This window comes from Sus scrofa, chromosome 8 (genome assembly GCF_054392235.1).
Source record: "Sus scrofa isolate SSC_HxYL_T2T_F1_AM1 chromosome 8, Sscrofa_HxYL_maternal_Yorkshire_Landrace_v2.0, whole genome shotgun sequence".
NCBI lineage: Eukaryota > Metazoa > Chordata > Mammalia > Artiodactyla > Suidae > Sus > Sus scrofa.
In genome coordinates, this window is record NC_139390.1 from 30,541,712 (window position 1) to 30,561,442 (window position 19,731).

Sequence of the window (19,731 nt, forward strand, 5' to 3'; positions counted from 1 at the left end):
GAAGCAGAAAAAGCATTTGACAAAGTCCAACATCCATTCATGATCAAGACCCTCGCCAAAGTGGGTATAGAGGGAACATTCCTGAACATAATCAAAGCCATTTATGATAAACCCACAGCAAATATAATACTCAATGGGGAAAAACTGAAAGCCTCCTCACTCAAATCTGGAACAAGACAGGGATGCCCACTCTCACCACTGTTCTTCAACATAGTTTTGGAAGTCCTAGCCACAGCAATTAGACAAACAAAAGAAATAAAAGGCATCCATATAGGAAGAGAAGAGATCAAACTGTCACTGTATGCAGATGACATGATACTATACATAGAAAACCCTAAGGACTCAACCCAAAAACTACTTGAACTGATTGATAAATTCAGCAAAGCAGCAGGATATAAGATTAACATTCAGAAGTCAGTTGCATTTCTGTATACCAGCAATGAAATATTAGAAAAGGAATACAAAAATACGATACCTTTTAAAATTGCACCTCACAAAATCAAATACCTCGGAATACACCTGACCAAGGAGGTAAAGGACCTATATGCCGAGAACTATAAAACTTTAATCAAAGAAATCAAAGAAGATGTAAAGAAATGGAAAGATATTCCATGTTCCTGGATTGGGAAAATCAATATTGTAAAAATGGCCATACTACCCAAAGCAATCTACAGATTCAATGCAATCCCTATCAAATTACCCATGACATTTTTCACAGAACTAGAACAAACAATCCAAACATTTATATGGAACCACAAAAGACCCAGAATTGCCAAAGCAATCCTGAGAAACAAAAACCAAGCAGGAGGCATAACTCTCCCAGACTTCAAGAAATACTACAAAGCCACAGTCATCAAAACAGTGTGGTACTGGTATCAAAACAGACAGACCGACCAATGGAACAGAATAGAGAATCCGGAAATAAACCCTGACACCTATGGTCAATTAATCTTTGACAAGGGAGGCAAGAACATAAAATGGGAAAAAGAAAGTCTCTTCAGCAAGCATTGCTGGGAAACCTGGACAGCTGCATGCAAAGCAATGAAACTAGAACACACCCTCACACCATACACAAAAATAAACTCAAAATGGCTGAAAGACTTAAATATATGACAGGACACCATCAAACTCCTAGAAGAAAACATAGGCAAAACACTCTCTGACATCAACATCAGGAATATTTTCTCAGGTCAGTCTCCTAAAGCAATAGAAATTAGAGCAAAAATAAACCCATGGGACCTCATCAAACTGAAAAGCTTTTGCACAGCAAAGGAAACCAAAAAGAAAACAAAAAGACAACTTACAGAATGGGAGAAAATAGTTTCAAATGATGCAACCGACAAGGGCTTAATCTCTAGAATATATAAACAACTTATACAACCCAACAGCAAAAAAGCCAATCAATCAATGGAAAAATGGGCAAAAGAATATACATTTCTCCAAAGAAGATATACAGATGGCCAGCAAACACATGAAAAAATGCTCAACATCGCTGATTATAAGAGAAATGCAAATCAAAACTACCATGAGATACCACCTCACACCAGTCGGAATGGCCATCATTAACAAATCCACAAATAACAAGTGCTGGAGGGGCTGTGGAGAAAAGGGAACCCTCCTGCACTGCTGGTGGGAATGTCAACTGGTACAGCCACTATGGAGAACAGTTTGGAGATACCTTAGAAATCTATAAATAGAACTTCCATATGACCCCACAATCCCACTCTTGGGCATCTATCCGGACAAAACTCTACTTAAAAGAGACACATGCACCCGCATGTTCACTGCAGCACTATTCACAATAGCCAGGACATGGAAAACAACCCAAATGTCCATCGACAGATGATTGGATTCAGAAGATGTGGTATATATACACAATGGAATACTACTCAGCCATAAAAAAGGATGACATCATGCCATTTGCAGCAACATGGATGGAACTAGAGAATCTCATCCTGAGTGAAATGAGCCAGAAAGACAAAGACAAATACCATATGATATCACTTATAACTGGAATCTAATATCCAGCACAAATGAACATCTCCTCAGAAAAGAAAATCATGGACTTGGAGAAGAGACTTGTGGCTGCCTGATGGGAGGGGGAGGGAGTGGGAGGGATCGGGAGCTTGGGCTTATCAGACACAACTTAGAATAGATTTACAAGGAGATCCTGCTGAATAGCATTGAGAACTTTGTCTAGATACTTATGTTGCAACAGAACAAATGGTGGAGAAAAAAATGTAATTGTAATGTATACATGTAAGGATAACTTGATCCCCTTGCTGTACAGTGGGAAAATAAAATTAAAAAATAAATAAAAGTACTTTTTAAACTCTTAAAAAAAAAAAAAAAGAATGCTACATACACATTCCCAGTAATATTTCCTGCTACTATTCTCCCAAGTCACTGATATTACACGGTAACCTGGAGAAGAGCACGTTCCAATTTCTTCCCATTTAATGCCCCCAAAATAATTATAACTTCAAGAGCACTACCTGCCTCTGGAATTACGTGCTCAATTAAAATTACCAGTCACAAACAATTCTCAAAGGGAAAACCCCCACATTTTCAACCAAACACCAGCAGCTCCTGATGAAACTGCATAGTAAAAGGTCATCTTTGCCAAACAAAACTCAAGGTCTCTCACTTCATTAAACAGCTAAAAGTAAATATATTTACCCAGTACACCAAGTATTTGGGTTTTTACCAACCTACAAGAATGTTTTACTACAGTCAATGGTTAGCTATGAAGATATTTATAAGCGATTTTTTTCCTTTTACTGTAATTTGGGAAACTAATGTAGTTAAAGTACTTGAAAAATCAATAAGAAATAGAAGATATATTTAATCAAATAGAATGATAAAAAAAATGTGTCATGGAGCTAAATGGTGAGTCTAAAGATCTATCTCATAATATAGCCTAAAGAATTGTACAATATACAAACAAAAGCATCTGAAGTAGGTTATTTTCTAAATTAAGATTATTTCCTAAATATATTTCTCATTGTTCATAAAGCACTGTGCAATTGGAATAAAATGCAAGACATATTTTAAAAAAGTAAAAACAAACAGACGAAATTAATTTTAACACTACACTGCATTTATCCCAGCATACTCAAATTATTATTTCAACATGTAACAATGTTAAAAATCATTAATAAGATAATTTATCTTTTTTCTGAACTAAGTCTTTGAAATCTGTACTTCATACATACAACACTCTCAATCCAAGTTAATCACATTTCAAATGCTCAATAGTCACAGGTAGTAATTCCCATACTGAGAGTATCTATAACGTAAGTTGGCCAAATACAATTTCTAAATTTCTAAAGCATAGTTATATAATCAAAAAAAGCCCTAAGTATTTAAGCAAAAGCAAAATGTCTTTAGCATAGTCTTTAAAGGCAGCTTTACCTATACAATAACATCAAAATAGAAGAATAATAAATAACACTTACAGAGTATTTAGTATGTGCCAGAGACCCTATTTTAACTGCCTTTCAAGCATTATCTCATTTGATCAACACAAAGACCACTGATGTAGGCATTAGTAATATCCCCATTTTATGAACAAAAAAACTAAGACACGAAGGTAAATGAAGGTTTAACCCAGGCAAGAGATTTAACTCAAGAGCGCATGTTCTTAAACACTACACACTATACTGCTAAACAAAAAAAGAAAAAAAAAAGTTGGTTTATAAAAGATAAAATATGGAATAGTAAAGCAAAATTTTGGGGGGAATCAACAGGGTTTTTTGTTGTTGCTGTTGTTCTTGTTTTTAAAGTATAGTTGAGTTATAATGTTGTGCCAATGTTTTTAAAACTGAATCATGTCATATAATCTTTTCCATAAGAAGTTCCAATCTCAAAAAAAGACCCACAATTTTTAGATCAGAATTTTTATTTGTAAACAATTATTACCAAAAATATTTTATTTAACCTTATATCAGTAACATAAATATTTAGAAGGTGAATGTGTATTCATAACCAACATTGAAAAATTGTAGTTTTATCTTAAAAAAATAAAAGAACTATTAATTCTTCTTAATTATCAAGAATTTCCAATTAGTTTATTAATTTTAAGAAGCTGCAGTTTTTTTGAAACTCATATTTCTGATTTTATTACGCTAATTTTATTGCAGACTTCTTTCTAATAATCCCACTGTTTTTTTATGTAGGAAAGGAAAGGGGCTTATCTTCCTCCCATTCAAACGTAAGAAAAGATTAAAGAAGAAGACAGCAGCTTCTTTCCTATATCTCAATTCCAAGAAAAAACAGAATGTAACACTGAACATCCTATTAGAGAGGTATACTGTACCCCAATATTTTTTGCTACAAGAGGACAACATTCACTTTCACATGTACATATCCTTGGCAGAATAAACACTGCCTAACATTCATAAAATTTTCAAATAAAATGCTGGTTATCTCTTCAGAAAATAACACTCTAAAAACCCAGTCTGAAATAAACAGTCCCATGTTAAAGAAAATCTATGATCAGAGCTTAAATTGTTTGACCCTTCTGTGTATCTAAAAATCACAAGATAACGATAGCCTTGATCCACAGTTGAAGGTCACAGCTGTCTGCACACTAACTGATGTTTTCAGGGTGTCACCAGAGAGCTTGATCACACCACCTTCAGTTACATAATAAACCTATCACCATACTGTTTCTAGTATCCCTCCCACATATTCAAACTTTGACAAAGGTGGCCAGATCTTTAAATGGAAGAGTGATATTTGCACAACATGCCTGAGCAGGTATTTAGCAACAAAACAGAAAGGTTCAAGAGTCAATATGCCACATGCCATAATGAAGAAATAATTCAGCTTACAAGAAATTTTACAGAAAATACACTCATGTCACATATTTTGTCTCAAATCATCTGTCTGAACAACTTTATCAAATATGTAAATGTTTCAGAGATCCTACAAAGCTTATCTGCAAGCTTCCTTCGTTTTTGTTTTCCTTATGATTGCCTATTATTTATATGTTTCGGGCACTGGATCTGGCCCTTTCATACATCATTCCACTAAGTTTCCCAACTAGCCTATTCAATTAGTGTTTCTGCTTTTATAGCAAGAAAAACAGACTCAATGACCTTTTAGCCCAGGCACCCAGCTATTAGTTGGGAACCAAGGATGTACCCTCCAGGCAGGGTTTCTGACCTTCCAATCTCAGGTTCCTTCTCCAACACATGGACGTTTTCTGTTTCATTCCCTATTTACTGACCAGTTATCTACCATGAGTACTTTCACACTCTCAAGCAACAGATAATATATGCAAGCAAGTTCCAGTAGCATTAAAACATTAAAGGTGAATTCTATGGTATGTGATTTATATCTCAATAAAGCAGTTATTGAAAAAAAGTTTTAAACATAAGCATGCTAATACTATCCATTATTCTAATAGTAGACCATAGATAGCATGGCTGAATGAAGGCCACGGGTAATCCAAAACCTAATCTTTAACTCAACTCTCAAAATGTTTATAGATCAGCCCCTTATACTGCTAACTTTTTAAGATTCTTATTACTTCACTCCTACATTACTATAAATGCCTCAACCTCCCTAATTATGATTTTTCTCTTCTCCTTCCCACCCTAAATACTAGCCATCTAGCAATCACTTTTTTTTTTTTTTTTTTTTTGTCTTTTTGCTATTTCTTGGGCCGCTCCCGCAGCATATGGAGGTTCCCAGGCTAGGGGTCGAATCGGAGCTGTAGCTGCCAGCCTACACCACAGCCACAGCAACATGGGATCCAAGCCACGTCTGCAACCTACACCACAGCTCACGGCAACGCCGGATCGTTAACCCACTGAGCTAGCGCAGGGACCGAACCCAGCAACCTCATGGTTCCTAGTCGGATTCGTTAACCACTGCGCCACGACGGGAACTCTGCAATCACTCTTAACTACTATTTTCCTCCTCCTATAAAACTGTTCACTTTAACGATTCCCTTTTCCCCACTATGTTAAACTAAATTCCTCTGCCTAGCTTTCAAGGTCTTTCCTAAGCTGGTTTCACCTACCTGGCGTTACTCCTCATCATGTGGGCAAGCAATCTCTTTGGTGTCCTGCAAACACATCTAGCTTTGCCCTAGATGCTATGTCTTAAATAATCCCATCCTATTAATCTGACATGTTCTATCCCTCCATCACCTGCTCATCCTTCAAGAGTCAGTTCGGATCTTGGCCTCCCCATCAAGTCCTCTCCCTGACTATTGCATACCGTAGCCTCAGGCAATTCCTACAGTATTTACGCATCTTTAGTCATCTTTGTCTCCCTAGCACCTAGTACCTAGGACAGGAAAGACAATAAATGCTGTTGAAGGTAAGCTGTAACATGCTGTGCCAAAATAATTATGGCATTTTTACCCTGTCTCTTCAAACCAGGTGGGTTCACTTCACTAGCAAGACAAGTAGCAGAGTTCTAAAAATAATGATGTCAGAGGTTTTCCTCAAGATGAATAAACCAGTGAGGTATCAGATCCTCTTGTGACCCCTTCAAGCATTTCTATATAGGCACTGATTCAATAGGCTCTGTAAATTTGAAGAGGTTCTCCTCTAGGAATTTACAAAGCTAAACTCAAAACGACTTCACAGTGAACCTAAGTTTCTTTTCCCCAAGATGACAACATAATTCAGGGATCCTCACCATAAAAGAAAACAATCTATGAAACGATGCATACTATGAAATTTTAAGATTAGTGTACATTTCTAAACACCTTCTGCTTTCTGAGCACTCAAAACAAATCAAATTAATATAAGTACAAAAACAATTTTTTTTTAAAGCCAATGCTAAAATCATTAGTATCACCAGAGAATATAAATAATTCAGGTCACATCTGTGCTACATTATACACTACAAATAAGAATAATCATTACATACTTAGATCATTATGACTTTTAGCACCCAAGACATTAAAAAGTTTTAAAGCAACCCAATAACATTTTAATACATAATTCAAGATAGAGCTTTAACATATGATTCAATATAGAACACTTTATTTCAATTTTTTCTTTTTAGGGCCGAACCCGCAGCATATAGAGGTTCCCAGGCTAGAGTGGAATTAGAGCCACAGTTGCCATCCTATGCCAAGCCATAGCAACACCAGATCCAAACCGAATCTTCAACCTACACTGCAGCTTGCAGCAACAATGGATCCTAAACGCACTGAGCGAGGCCAGGGATTGAACCCATATCCTCATGGACACTTTGTCGGGTTCTTAAACCGCTGAACCACAACAGGAACTCCAAGAGCACTTTAAAAAAATTCCAAGAGCCAGAGTTCCCATCGTAGTACAGAGGAAACAAATCCAACTAGGAACCATGAGTTGCAGGTTCGATCCCTGGCCTCGCCCAGTGGGTTAAGGATCTGGCGTTGCCGTGAGCTGTGATGTAGGTTGCGACACAGCTCAGATCTGATGTTGCTGTGGCTGTGGTGTAGGCCGGCGGCTGTAGTTCCAATTGGACCCCTAGCCTGGGAATCTCCATATGCCACCCATATGGCACTAAAAAAAAAAAAAAAAAAAAATTTCCAAGAGCCAATTCCCCTGTATTTGACCCTTAACCTACAAAAAAATATCAAAGATAATTACAGCCTATGCTGGTTAATAAATTCAAAAAAGCAAAAAAGGCAAGAGAAATTCAGTTCAAAGTAAAGCAGGTACATTTAGATACCAATGAGAAACCCAAGAACATAACACACTACCTCTCTTTAAAACAACAAACAAATTCAATACCCTTACCTGTTTCTGAAATGTATGTAACAGGATCCTGGTGTCGAATTTTAGCAGGTTTAGAAGACAGTGGCAATTTTTCTGGTCGCTTTCTGGTGTTTTTCACCTGCACTGTCTCCTCTGATTCTGAATCTGAAAATGAGAAGAAAATAAACAAAACTCTGAAAAGAAATAGTATGTTTTTAAAGTGGTTATTGTTAACCAATTCCTCAAGACCCTTTTCAAGACAAATCTCTTCTATAAATTTTCATAGGTTACCTAGTTAAGCCTTTGTATTTCTTCCCTATTGCCGCTCTAACTAATCACCATAAACTTAGTGGCTTAAAAAATACAAATGTATTATCTCACAGTTCTGGAGGTTAGAAAGCCAATTTGGGTCTCACTAGGCTAAAAACAGGCATCAGGATGGCTGTGATCCTTTCTGGACACTCTAGAGAAGAATCCACTTCCCTGCCTTTTTCAGTTTCTAAATATTGCCAGCAATCCTTAGCTCATGACCCCTCTCTCTCCATCCTCAAAGCCTGCAACAGGAAGAGTCTTTCTCATGCTGCCATCTCTCTGGTTCTCTGATCTAATTCTATAGTCAATCTTGCTCTAAATCTCTTCTTCCACCTCCCTCTTCCTTGTGACTTCAGATATCTGATTATCAACCTTAATGTCACCTAAAATTTTACTTTCCTTTGCCATGTGACCTAACATATTCACAGGTTCTAGTAACTAGGCTGTGGACACCTTTGGGGGCCATTATTCAGTCTACCACAATCTAATCACTCAGAGCACTACATATAAATCAAGTCAAAGTGTAACTACCCAGTATATGCCTAGTACAAAATAGAAGTTTCACAAACTTGAGCACCCTTCCTCTTTCTCTCACCATGCATTTGTGAATCCTGTCTTATACTGTTCCAAAACATATTAAACAATTAAGTTTCTAGTTCTGCAAAAGATGGAAACTCCTGGGGAATGGGAATATGTCCATATTTCAAATTCCTTACAACATACAGCAGTAAAAGACTCACAATAAACACTCCAGTACTTTTAAAATTAAGTCAAAACCTTTGCTATTACTCAAAATTCTGACAATCTATAAAAGTTCCCTTAGGTTATATTTTTAAGAATTCATATTAGATAGGTCTTCTCCAAAAAAGGCAAAACCTAAAACTTTCTGAGTTCTACCATTATTTTAACAAAGCATAAAAAGCAGGAATAAAAATAAAGTTCCCCAGCTCAAAAGTACGGTTAACCTTTGAACATTTTTTATTCTTTTTTTTTTTTTTTCTATTTTTAGAGCTGCACCCTCAGCATATGGAGGTTCCCAGGGTAGGGGGTCCAATCGGAGCTGTAGCCGATGGCCTTCGCCAGAGCCACAGCAACGCCAGATCCAAGCTGCCTCTGTGACCTACACCACAGCCCACGGCAACACCGGATCCTTAACCCACTGAGCAAGGCCAGTGATCGAACCTACCACCTCAAGTTCCTAGTGGGATTCGTTTCCACTGTGCCACCACGGGAACGCCAAGCTTTGAACATTTTTTATGTTATAGTATTACATAAATATATTGGAAAATTTTTGGACATCTGCAACAATTTGAAAAAACTCGTAGGAATTCCCTTGTGACTCTGTGGGTCAAGGATACAGTGTTGTCACTGTTGTGGCTCTGGTTACAACCTGTGGCGCAGGGATTTGATTCCTGGCCCTGGAGCTTCTGCATGCCATAAACAGGATCAAAAAAAGGAAAGAAAGAAAAAACTCAGAAAAACCACATAACCTAGAAATATTAAAAAAAAAATAAGGTATGTTACAAATGCATAAAATATATGTAAATACTAGTCTACCCTTATATAGATATAGGTGATATTTAATATGAAATTAATGTGGTAGAGTTCTGTTTTACAACTTTGCTTTCAAAGAATTATATTACCATACAGTATGCCTCTCTAACTAGAGACACTACGTATCAGCCTATCATCACAGGTAAATGGTTTTTTTAAAATGTAACAATCTAATACTGTATTATGAATATGACTATAATACTCTATGTAGAAAAAACTTTACAACAGATTCAATCATTAGTGTATAGGCTAGGCTATCACGAATCACACTAGGCTACATAAAACAATCATATTGCTGCTTCATTATCGATACATGAATCATTATACTTGTAAATAAATACGAATTTCTTTTTCACATTATCTTTTCATTTTTGATATCTAGTATTAGTAATACATATAACTCTACAGTGTTTTGTATCTTATCAGACAAAATTAATATAGGTACTGAGAGGTAATTCATCTCAAACAGACAACATAAACTTGCAGTATCAGTTAAGTACAGTAAATGTATATTCCTTTAGATTATCTTAATAACTTTTTCTTTTCTCTAGCTTTATTGTAAGAATACAGTATATAATACATATAACATGTAAAACAGGTGTTAATTAACTGTTTATGTTATTGGCAAGGCTTATGAACAGTAGGCTATTAGTACTTAAGAAAACACTGTTCTAATAGATAGAAAATAATTCTTTAACTTTAAAGCTCCTCAAAAGAAATATTACCTGAATCATAGATGATTCTCTTTTTCTTGCTTGGTTGCTTCTGTTGGAAGTCATCGTCCTTACAAGAACTATTTACCTATAAACATCACAGTATAATGAGAACACAAAGAAGTCCATATAACTTAGCTGTTTTTTCCCCATTAGATTTGGGCTCAATAGTTCACAACTAGGAGTTCCCGTCGTGGCGCAGTGGTTAACGAATCCGACTAGGAACCATGAGGTTGCAGGTTTGATTCCTGGCCTTGCTCAGTGGGTTAAGGATCTGGCATTGCTGTGAGCTGTGGTGTAGGTCACAGACGAGGCTCAGATCCCACATTGCTGTGGCTCTGGCATAGGTTGGTGGCTACAACTCTGATTAGACCCCTAGCCTGGGAACCTCCATATGCCATGGGAGTGGCCCAACAAAAGGCAAAAAGACAATAAATAAATAAATAAAAATAGTTCACAACTAGAGAAATGCTAACCCCAGAAAACATTTTTCTATGTCCTAACTGGGGTGGGGGTATTACTAGCAATGTAATACGTAGACAAGGGATGCTAAGAAATATTCTCCAAAGCACAGGACAGTCTTCCACAATTAAGAATTACCCAGCCCCAGAGTTCCCATTGTGGCTCAGTGGTTAGCAAACCAGACTAGCATCTATAAGGACACGGGTTCAATCCCTGGCCTTGCTCAGTCACTTAAAGATCCAGTGTTGCCGTGAGCTGTGGTGCATGTTGCAGATGTGACTCAGTTCTCGAGTTGCTGTGGCTGTGGCACAGGCCAGCAGCTACAGCTCCAACTGGACCCCTAGCCTGGGAACCTCCATATGCCACAAGTGCGGCACTAAAAAGACAAAAAGACCAAAAAATAATAATAATAATAATAATTACCCAGCCCCAAATATTAATAATGCCCTAATTAGGCTACAGAACAGACCATACCCATCATCAAAAAGATGAGAGATAACAAATGCTGGTACAGATGTGAAGAAAAGGGAACACTTGTGCGCTATTTTGTGGGATTGTAAATTAGTACAGTCACTTGGAAAAAAGTATGGAGATTCCTAAAAAAGTTAAAAACAGAACTACCATGTGACCCAGAAATTCCACTTTTGAGAATATACCCATAGGAAACCAAAACACTAACCTGAAAAAACATCTGCACCCACATGTCCATAGCAGTTATCATTTACAATAGCCAATACATGAAAACAAACGAAGTATCCATCGATGGATGAATGGATAAAGTTGTTTACACACACACACAAACACACGCATGTATGGATATTATTCAGCTATAAAAAATGAGACTATCCTACCATTTGTAAAAACATAGATGTGAATGGACCCTGAAGGCATATTACTATGTGAAAAAAATCAGACAAATAAATTATACAATTCCACTTGTATGCGGAATTAAAAAACAACAGCAATAAACACATAGAAAAAGAGATCTGTGGTTACCAGAGGCAGGGAGTAGAGGGAAGAGGAACTGGAGGAAGGTGGTCAAAAGGTACAAACTCCCAGTTAGAAGATAAATAAGTGCTAGGGATGTAATCTACAATATGACTGTAGTTGCTATAGGAAAGTTAAGAGAGTAGATCCTAAAGAGTTCTTATCACACAGAAAAGCTTTTTCCTCCTTTGCTTTTTACTGTATCTATAGGAGGTAATGGATACTAATTAAACCCACTGTGATAATCATTTCATAAAATATGTAAACACACTTCAAACTTATATAGTGACATATGTCAATTACTTCTCAAGAAAACTGGGGAGGGGGATAAACCAGGTAACAGTTGCATCAGATAGGAAAGAAAGAACTGTACAAAAAGCTGTATTATTCAGCTCCACTTTCAACACTCACCTATATATAACAAAGAGTAAAAGGATGTCAGATATTACAAGGCAAGTGTTTCCTGAAAACGATAGACAGAGACAGAAATAAAAGTGCTAAGTTATGGGCCTACTACTACTCAATGCCTGGTGCAAAACTAAATAAAACCAAGGCAAAAAGTATTCATAGTTCTATTTTAGTTATGTGTCACATTTCTAACATAGTCGTAAGATGCTACTAATATTTTGTAGCCAGACATAACATTTCTAGCACATTCAAATTTTCCCAAAAAGAATCAAGAAAGTAAAAAAATGACTATAATCAATTATGGTTTCTATCCATTAAAATAAAGCTTCAAAAACATAAGCACGATGAACTAGATTAGAAAAAACGAGATGAATTAACCATTACAATTCAAATAAACCACCAGACTAGAGGACAGAGTTAGAAACAAAACAATAGATATTTCATTAAACACGATCAAACAGAATTTGCCCGGCTGGTTTTGGATTTGCTTGGTACCTGTCACCCCTTTCTTCCTTCTGATTTCTTCCTTTTGAAATGGGAATGTGTATTCTATGCCTGTCTTACCATTATATTTTGGAAGCACATACTCGGTCTGGTTTCACAGGTTCACAGCTGGACAAGAATTTTGCCTCAGGATGCATCATACCTCAGGTCTCACCCATATCTGATTTAGATGAGCCTCTGGACTTCAGAACTGATGATGCAACGAGTTAAGACTTTAGGGGGCTTTAGAATGAAATGAGTGTATTTTGCACACAAAAAGGAGGTGAATTTGGGGGGCACTGGAAGAATGATATGAAATGAATGCTTGTATTCCCCCAAAATTCCTATGTTGAATCCCTAACCGCCGGTATGGCTCTATTTGGAAATGGAGTCTCTAAGGAGGTAATTAACATTAAATGAAGTCACAGAGTGGAGCTCTGATCTCACAAGGTGGCATCCTTATAAGATGTGATACCAGAGAGTTCACTTGTTCAAACTCATATGCACACACTCATTCTCTCAACCTCTCTCTCTCCCCATGTGCTCACACCAAGGAAAGGCTATGTGAAGACTCAGCAAGAAAGCAGTCATCTACGAGCTGGAAAGAACACTCAATAGAAACTGAATTGGCTGGAACCTTAATCATACACTTCCAGATTCCAGAACTGTAAGAAAATACATTTCTATTGTTTAAGTCAGTCAGGCTATGGTACTTTATGGTAGCCCAAGTTGACTAGTACATGAACCATACACTCAAGATAAAAAGCACTTAAGGAGTTCCTGTCGTGGCTCAACAGTAGCAAATCCAACTAGTATCCATGAGGATGTGGGTTCGATCTCTGATTAACTCAGTGGGTTAAGGAACTGGTGTTGCTGCAGCTGTGGTGTAGGCTGGCAGCTACAGCTCCAATTCAACCCCTAGCCGGGGAACTTCCATATGCTGAAGGTGTGGCTCTAAAAAAAAAATGATCAAAAAAAAAAAAAAAAAAGAAAAAAGCACTGAATTGAGAAGCTGCCATTGTGGCTCAGTGGAAGCAAACCCAACTAGTATCCATGAGGACTCAGGTTCGATCCCTGGTCTCTCAGTGGGTTGAAGGATCCAGCATTACCATGTAGGTTGCAGATGTAGCTCATATCTGGCATTGCTGTGGATGTGGCTTAAACCAGCTGCTACAGCTCTGATTCCACCCCTAGCCTGGGAACTCCTATATGCCGTGGGCGTGGCCCTAAAAAGCAAAAAAAAAAAAAAAAAAAAAAAAAAGTACTTAATTGAGACCAAGAAACTAGGAAACCCTAAACAGTATAAGCACAAGAAAAGCACACCCAGGTACACCACAGGCAAAGCTAAAACCCAAAGACAAAATCTTTTAAAGCAGCATGAGAAAAATAATACATAACCTACAAGAGAAGCAATATAAATACCTGCTAACATCTCACCAGAAAAATGGAGGCCAAAAAAACAGTGAAATGTCTTTAAAAGTGCTGAAATATAAAAAATGTTAATCAAAAACTCTATATCAAGCAAAAATATCCTTCAAGAATATAAGCAAAATAGGCGTTCCCATCATGGCTCCACAGTTAACGAACCCAACTAGTACCCATGAGGATGAGGGTTCAATCCCTGGCCTTGCTCAGTGGGCTAAGGATTTGGCCTTGCCATGAGCTGTGGTGTAGGTCACAGATGTGTCTCGGATCTAGTGCTGCTGTGGCCATGGCATAGGCCAATTGCTGCAGCTCCAATAAGACCCCTAGCCTGGGAATTTCCATATGCCATGGGTGGGGCCCTCAAAAGACAAAAAAAAAAGAATGTAAGCCAAATAATGACATTTTTAGATAAACAAAAACAGGATTTATTGCCAACTTAAAAGAAATGATAAAGAAAATTCTTCAAGTTTAATGAAAATATTAGAACTTCAATGAGAAATGAAAAGCACCAGAAATGGCAAATACATGGTTAAATACAAAAGACCAATTTTTCTCTCTTAATTTCTTTAAAATAATGTCAGTTTAAAACAATAATTACACTAAATGTGGGGTATTAACATGTGTAGATATAATATACAGCCCAATCAGGGCATAAAGGATGGGATAATGGTAAATAGACTTGTAGAGTTGCAAAATTCTTATGTTTTACACAAAGTGGAACAATATTAATTCAGATACACTACTGCAGCCATTGCTGGTTTTCCACAGTGACACTGTATCTTACCTCCTCTGAAGCCCACAGAGGACAAGAGAAATAAAGCTTTCCTCCATCAAAATTCTGATACCATTCACCTGAAGCTCATGTCTTCATGAGCAAACTTGGGTCTCAAAACACAAAGTTTTAACAACTAAAAAGGGTTCTGGAGTTCCCGTCGTGACGCAGTGAAAACAAATCCGGACTAGGAACCATGAGGTTGTGGGTTTGATCCCTGGCCTCACTCAGTGGGTTACAGACCGCGCATTGCCGTAAGCTGCGGTGTAGGTCGCACATGCAGCTCGGATCTGGCGTTGCTGTAGCTTTGGCATAGGCTGGCGTCTACAGCTTCGATTAGACCTCTAGCCTGGGAACCTCCATATGTTGCAGGTTCGGCCCTAAAAAAAAAAAAAAAAGATGAAAAGACAAAAATAAATAAATAAATAAATAAAAAGGGTTCTATGTCAACTTAAGGAAAACACAAAGCTATGAATGCAAAAGGCTATATTAACTATAAATAAGTAATACTTTTTTATTATTTTTCCTCTGCTAAATGAACTGCTATCCTTTATTTACTCAAGACTCCCAATATATCCAATTTTGGAAGTGAGTTTATTTCATACAATTCAATACTGTATCTGGAAAACTGACCTTGATTTCCTTTATTCCTTTCTTTGTTTTTAAAGTTTCTTCAGCAGACTTTGATTTCTCATTCTTCTTTACTGTTTCACTTACAAGTTTCTTTCCACTTGGTACAACCCCAAAGAATTTCCGAATATCCTACAAGCAAGAAAGGAGATTCATAAACAGATATCGACTGCATAAAATTCTAGTTTCGATTATAAAAAGAAACAACTCCACATATACACACTGGTTTACCCTCAGTAATTTTTATTATAGTATAGTTGATTTAGTGTTTGTCAATTTCTGCTATACGGCACAGTGATCCAGTCATACATGGGTATACATTCTTTCTCTCATACTATCTTCCATCACACAGTATTCTTCATAATGAGACAGTTCCAGGCATGCAACAGAATTCTTTTTATAGGCAAAAGTTAACTCATAAAATTACCTGAGTTAAAAACAATGTGCCTAATGAAAAGCAGTATAATCCCCTACCCCATTAGATTTTAGCTTCGAAGAAACTGTGGTGTAGGGAAAAGGAATAAGAATGAGAAATCCCGGAGTTCGCATCGTGGTGCAGTAGTTAACGAATCCGACTAGGAACCATGAGGTTGCTGGTTCAATCCCTGGCCTCTCGAAGTGGGTTAAAGATCCGGCATTGCCGTGAGCTGTGGTGTAGGTTGCAGACGCGGCTCGGATCCTGTGTTGCTGTGGCTGTGGTGTAGGCTGGCGGCTACAGCTCCGATTCGACCCCTAGCCTGGGAACCTCCATATGCTGCAGGAGCAGCCCAAGAAAAAGGCAAAAAGATGAAAAAAAAAAAAAAAAGAAAAAAGAATGAGAAATCCCTAGCATGAATCTCTGCTCTAGTGCTTTCTAGCTGTGTGATCTTGAGCAAGTTAATCTGTTTTCTCGTCTGTAAAGTGAGACTAACACTTTATGAGGATTAATTATACAACTATCACTATTTTGGCTCAGTAAAAACTTTACCATCCCCCTCATTTACGAGCCATTATCCCTTCATGTCTCTGAAACATCTCCATTTACAGTTATCCCTGCTCATAGGCAAGAATTTAAGGAACACAGGAATAGTGAGAATTTAGGGATCTGAATTCCAAAGAACTGGGTTCAAGAGTCAATTGTACCAGGAGTTCCCATTGTGGCTCACTGGAAACAAACCCAACCAGTATCCATGAGGATAAGACACAGGTCCAATCCCTGGCTCTGCTCAGTGGGTTAAGGATCCGGCACTGCCATGAGCTGTGGTATAGGTCGCAGAAGCGGTTCAGATCCCGAGTTGCTATGGCTGTGGTGTAGGCCAGCAGCTGCAGTTCCAATTAAACCCCTAGCCTGGGAATGTCCATATGCCACACATGGGCCCTAAAGAGCAAAAAAAAAAAAAAAAAAAAAGCCAACTGGACCGTTTTCCCTATTCCTATCCTTAATGGTTGTAATTCTGAGTTTTCAATCCTTTCTACCTGTTCCAACCTACCTCTCTTTACTGTAGTGAGGAATACAACTGTTAAAAGTACTTTGTGAGGGAGTTTCCATTGTGTCGCAGTGGAAACAAATCCAACTAGGAACCATGAGGTTGTGGGTTCGACCCCTGGCCTCACTCAGTGGGTTACAGACCCGGCATTGCCATGAGCTGTGGTATAGGTTGCAGACACAGCTCAGATCCAGCGTTGCTATGACTGTGGTGTAGGCCGGCAGCTGATTCACCCCCTACCCTAAGAACTTCCATATGCTGCAGGTACAGCCCTAAAAAGACAAAGGATTTAAAAAAAAAAAAAAAGTACTTTGTGAAATGTAAGAAAGTTAATAATTTTTTTCTACATCCTTGCAGTAAATTCTCATACTCTTGAAATGTCAAAAATCCCAAACAAGACTGTTATGCAAACACACACATGCACACGCAGCTTTGTGGTTAAGCCAATAAACAAAACAGATAAATGATGTACAGACATGTTCATTTCTTTCAACGGTTCAGCCTTCCTTGGTTTTATACCCTCTTTTATAAGTTTCTTAATATAGAAAAGTCACAAATCCATCCTAATAAAATCTAAACTATTGTTTGCAGAATGGATACTTCAGCTTTGAAACTGAGACATTTGTGTCAGGTGCTAAAGAAAAGATAGATGATAAAGAAAGCCAGAAAGCCACAGTCTTCCATATAATTTGCAAAGAATTGAGTTTGAGGCTGACAACTACTTACTTTATTGCTTCTGGAGGAAATGAGAGTTTCACATTGGAGTTTCACTTTTGAAATTACCAAATAAATCTTCATTCAAACAGTAGTGATTTTTTTAAACATACATAAACACACACACGGAATACACACACACCATGAAAATATCAAAACTTAATTTTTTTTTTGCCTTTTTTTCTTTTTTTTAAGAGCTGCACCCACGGCAGATGGAAGTTCCCAGGCTAGAGACTGAATCAGAGCTATAGCTGCTGGCCTACACCACAGCCACTCGGGATCCGAGTCACATCTCCAACCTACACCACAGCTCATGGCAACACCAGATTCCAGACCCACTGAGCGAGGCCAGGGATCGAACCCGTATCCTCATGGATACCAGTCTGTTTCTGTTGTCCCACAAGAGGAACTCCCCAACAGTGAATATTAATAATTAAGTTACAGTTAGTGGTGGTTTTCCATCTATATTAGAACCACGAATGCTTAAAACCACAAAGAGAAAGAAAAGACATCATTTAGGAAATGGAATTGTTGCTAATATTGAGCCCTCTGTACCATACTGCCGATTCTCAGCATTGTTGCAAACTTTCTTTCCTAAGTAATTCTTCCTAATCACAATCCCTTTCTTTTCCTTTCCCTTTTTTCTACTCTATTCTCCCATTCCCCATGCCCTTACACTCTGATGGCAGCAGAACAATTCAATTACAGAATCCTCAGCTAACTCAGTAGCTACTAAAAATCTAAATTTTGGAAAAGAATTTTCATATAGAATGAAAGTCATTCTACTCATATCTTTTCAGGGATTATCTCCAATATGAGCAGCCAACTAAGGTATAAACATCTAAGAAGCAAAGATCACCAATTTGGCCTTAATTAATAGTGTGACTTCACTCTTACTGTTCAATTAGTCTCCCTGTCTGGTGTTCCAGGTCTTCAAAGAGTTCATAAAATGAAGAACAAGTCTAGGAACTAATCAAACTCCCAAATAATGGCTCTAAACATCACTCTTACCTTCAGAGAATAACTCCTGCTAAGTATGTGGGTAGAAAAAGGAACAAATTTTTAAATTTACTTTTATAATCTTAGCAAATGGAAGTCTTTCCAAGCAGAACATCAAGGCTAGAAACTATTCATAAAAACAGACACATCTGACTACATAAAAATAAAAGATGCCATAAACAATGTTAAACTAAAAGGAACTAATGTGAAAATATCTATAATATGTCATATACAAAGGGCTCCTACAAATCAATAAAAAGATTACCCGAGTAGAAAAACAAAAGCCACCAGTAGGCAAATTATAAAAGAAATGTGGAGTTCCCATTGTGGCTCAGCAGTTAACAAACCCAACTAGTATCCATGAGGATATGAGGTCCATCCCTGGCCTTACTCAGTGAGTTAAGGATCCAGCATTGCTGTGAGCGGCTGTGTAGGTCACAGATGCAGCTGGGATCTGGCATTGCTGTGCTATAACGAAGACTGGCAGCTGAAGCTCCGATTGGACCCCTAGCCTAGGAACTCCCATATGCCATGGGTGCTGTCCCAAAAAAAAAAAAAAAAAGAAGAAAAAAGAAAAAGAAAAAAACAAAGAAATGCAATTAACCAACATAATAAAAGATGCTCAACTTCACAAATAATAATTAAAATTTGATTATTTTTCTCTGTTAAAAGATTGATAATGCCCAGATATGTCAAAGACGTGGGGAATCAGACGCTCACATTGCTAATTAAAGTAAAAATTGGTATAAACTTTCTAAGACAATCCAACAATATTTATCAAAATTTTAAATGTCAATAAAAATAAGTAAAAAATTAAAATTAAAAAAAATTTTAATCTGCATACCCTATGTCTCAGTAATTTCATTTTTAAAATAAATGATAAAAGAAATAGTTTTATTTGGGGAAACCAAAAAGAGTAGTAATTAACTCTTATTTTCTTTTTCAATAGTTATTAAACAGGTCAATTCAAATAAAGCAAAAGATTTTAGCAAAAATCACACAAAAGTTAAAATAAATCTTAGCACAGACAGCTAATAATAAGTTTTTCACGCTTTTACTTACAGCTACTGTACATAGGTTTATCTCTCTTGCTGATT

The 19,731-nt window shown here is 37.3% G+C and overlaps 1 protein-coding gene across 1 annotated transcript in view; it reads right to left on the reverse strand.

The window, feature by feature from the left end:
- Positions 1-19,731, reverse strand: part of RFC1 (replication factor C subunit 1) — an 81,586-nt gene that overhangs the window by 50,991 nt on the left and 10,864 nt on the right. The window contains exons 3-5 of the mRNA XM_005666588.4: positions 15,459-15,587; positions 10,301-10,376; positions 7,752-7,874 (exon numbers count right to left, since the gene is read on the reverse strand). Of these exons, the coding sequence (XP_005666645.2) occupies positions 7,752-7,874; positions 10,301-10,376; positions 15,459-15,587 (328 nt within the window). The remainder of the gene's footprint in view (positions 1-7,751; positions 7,875-10,300; positions 10,377-15,458; positions 15,588-19,731) is intronic.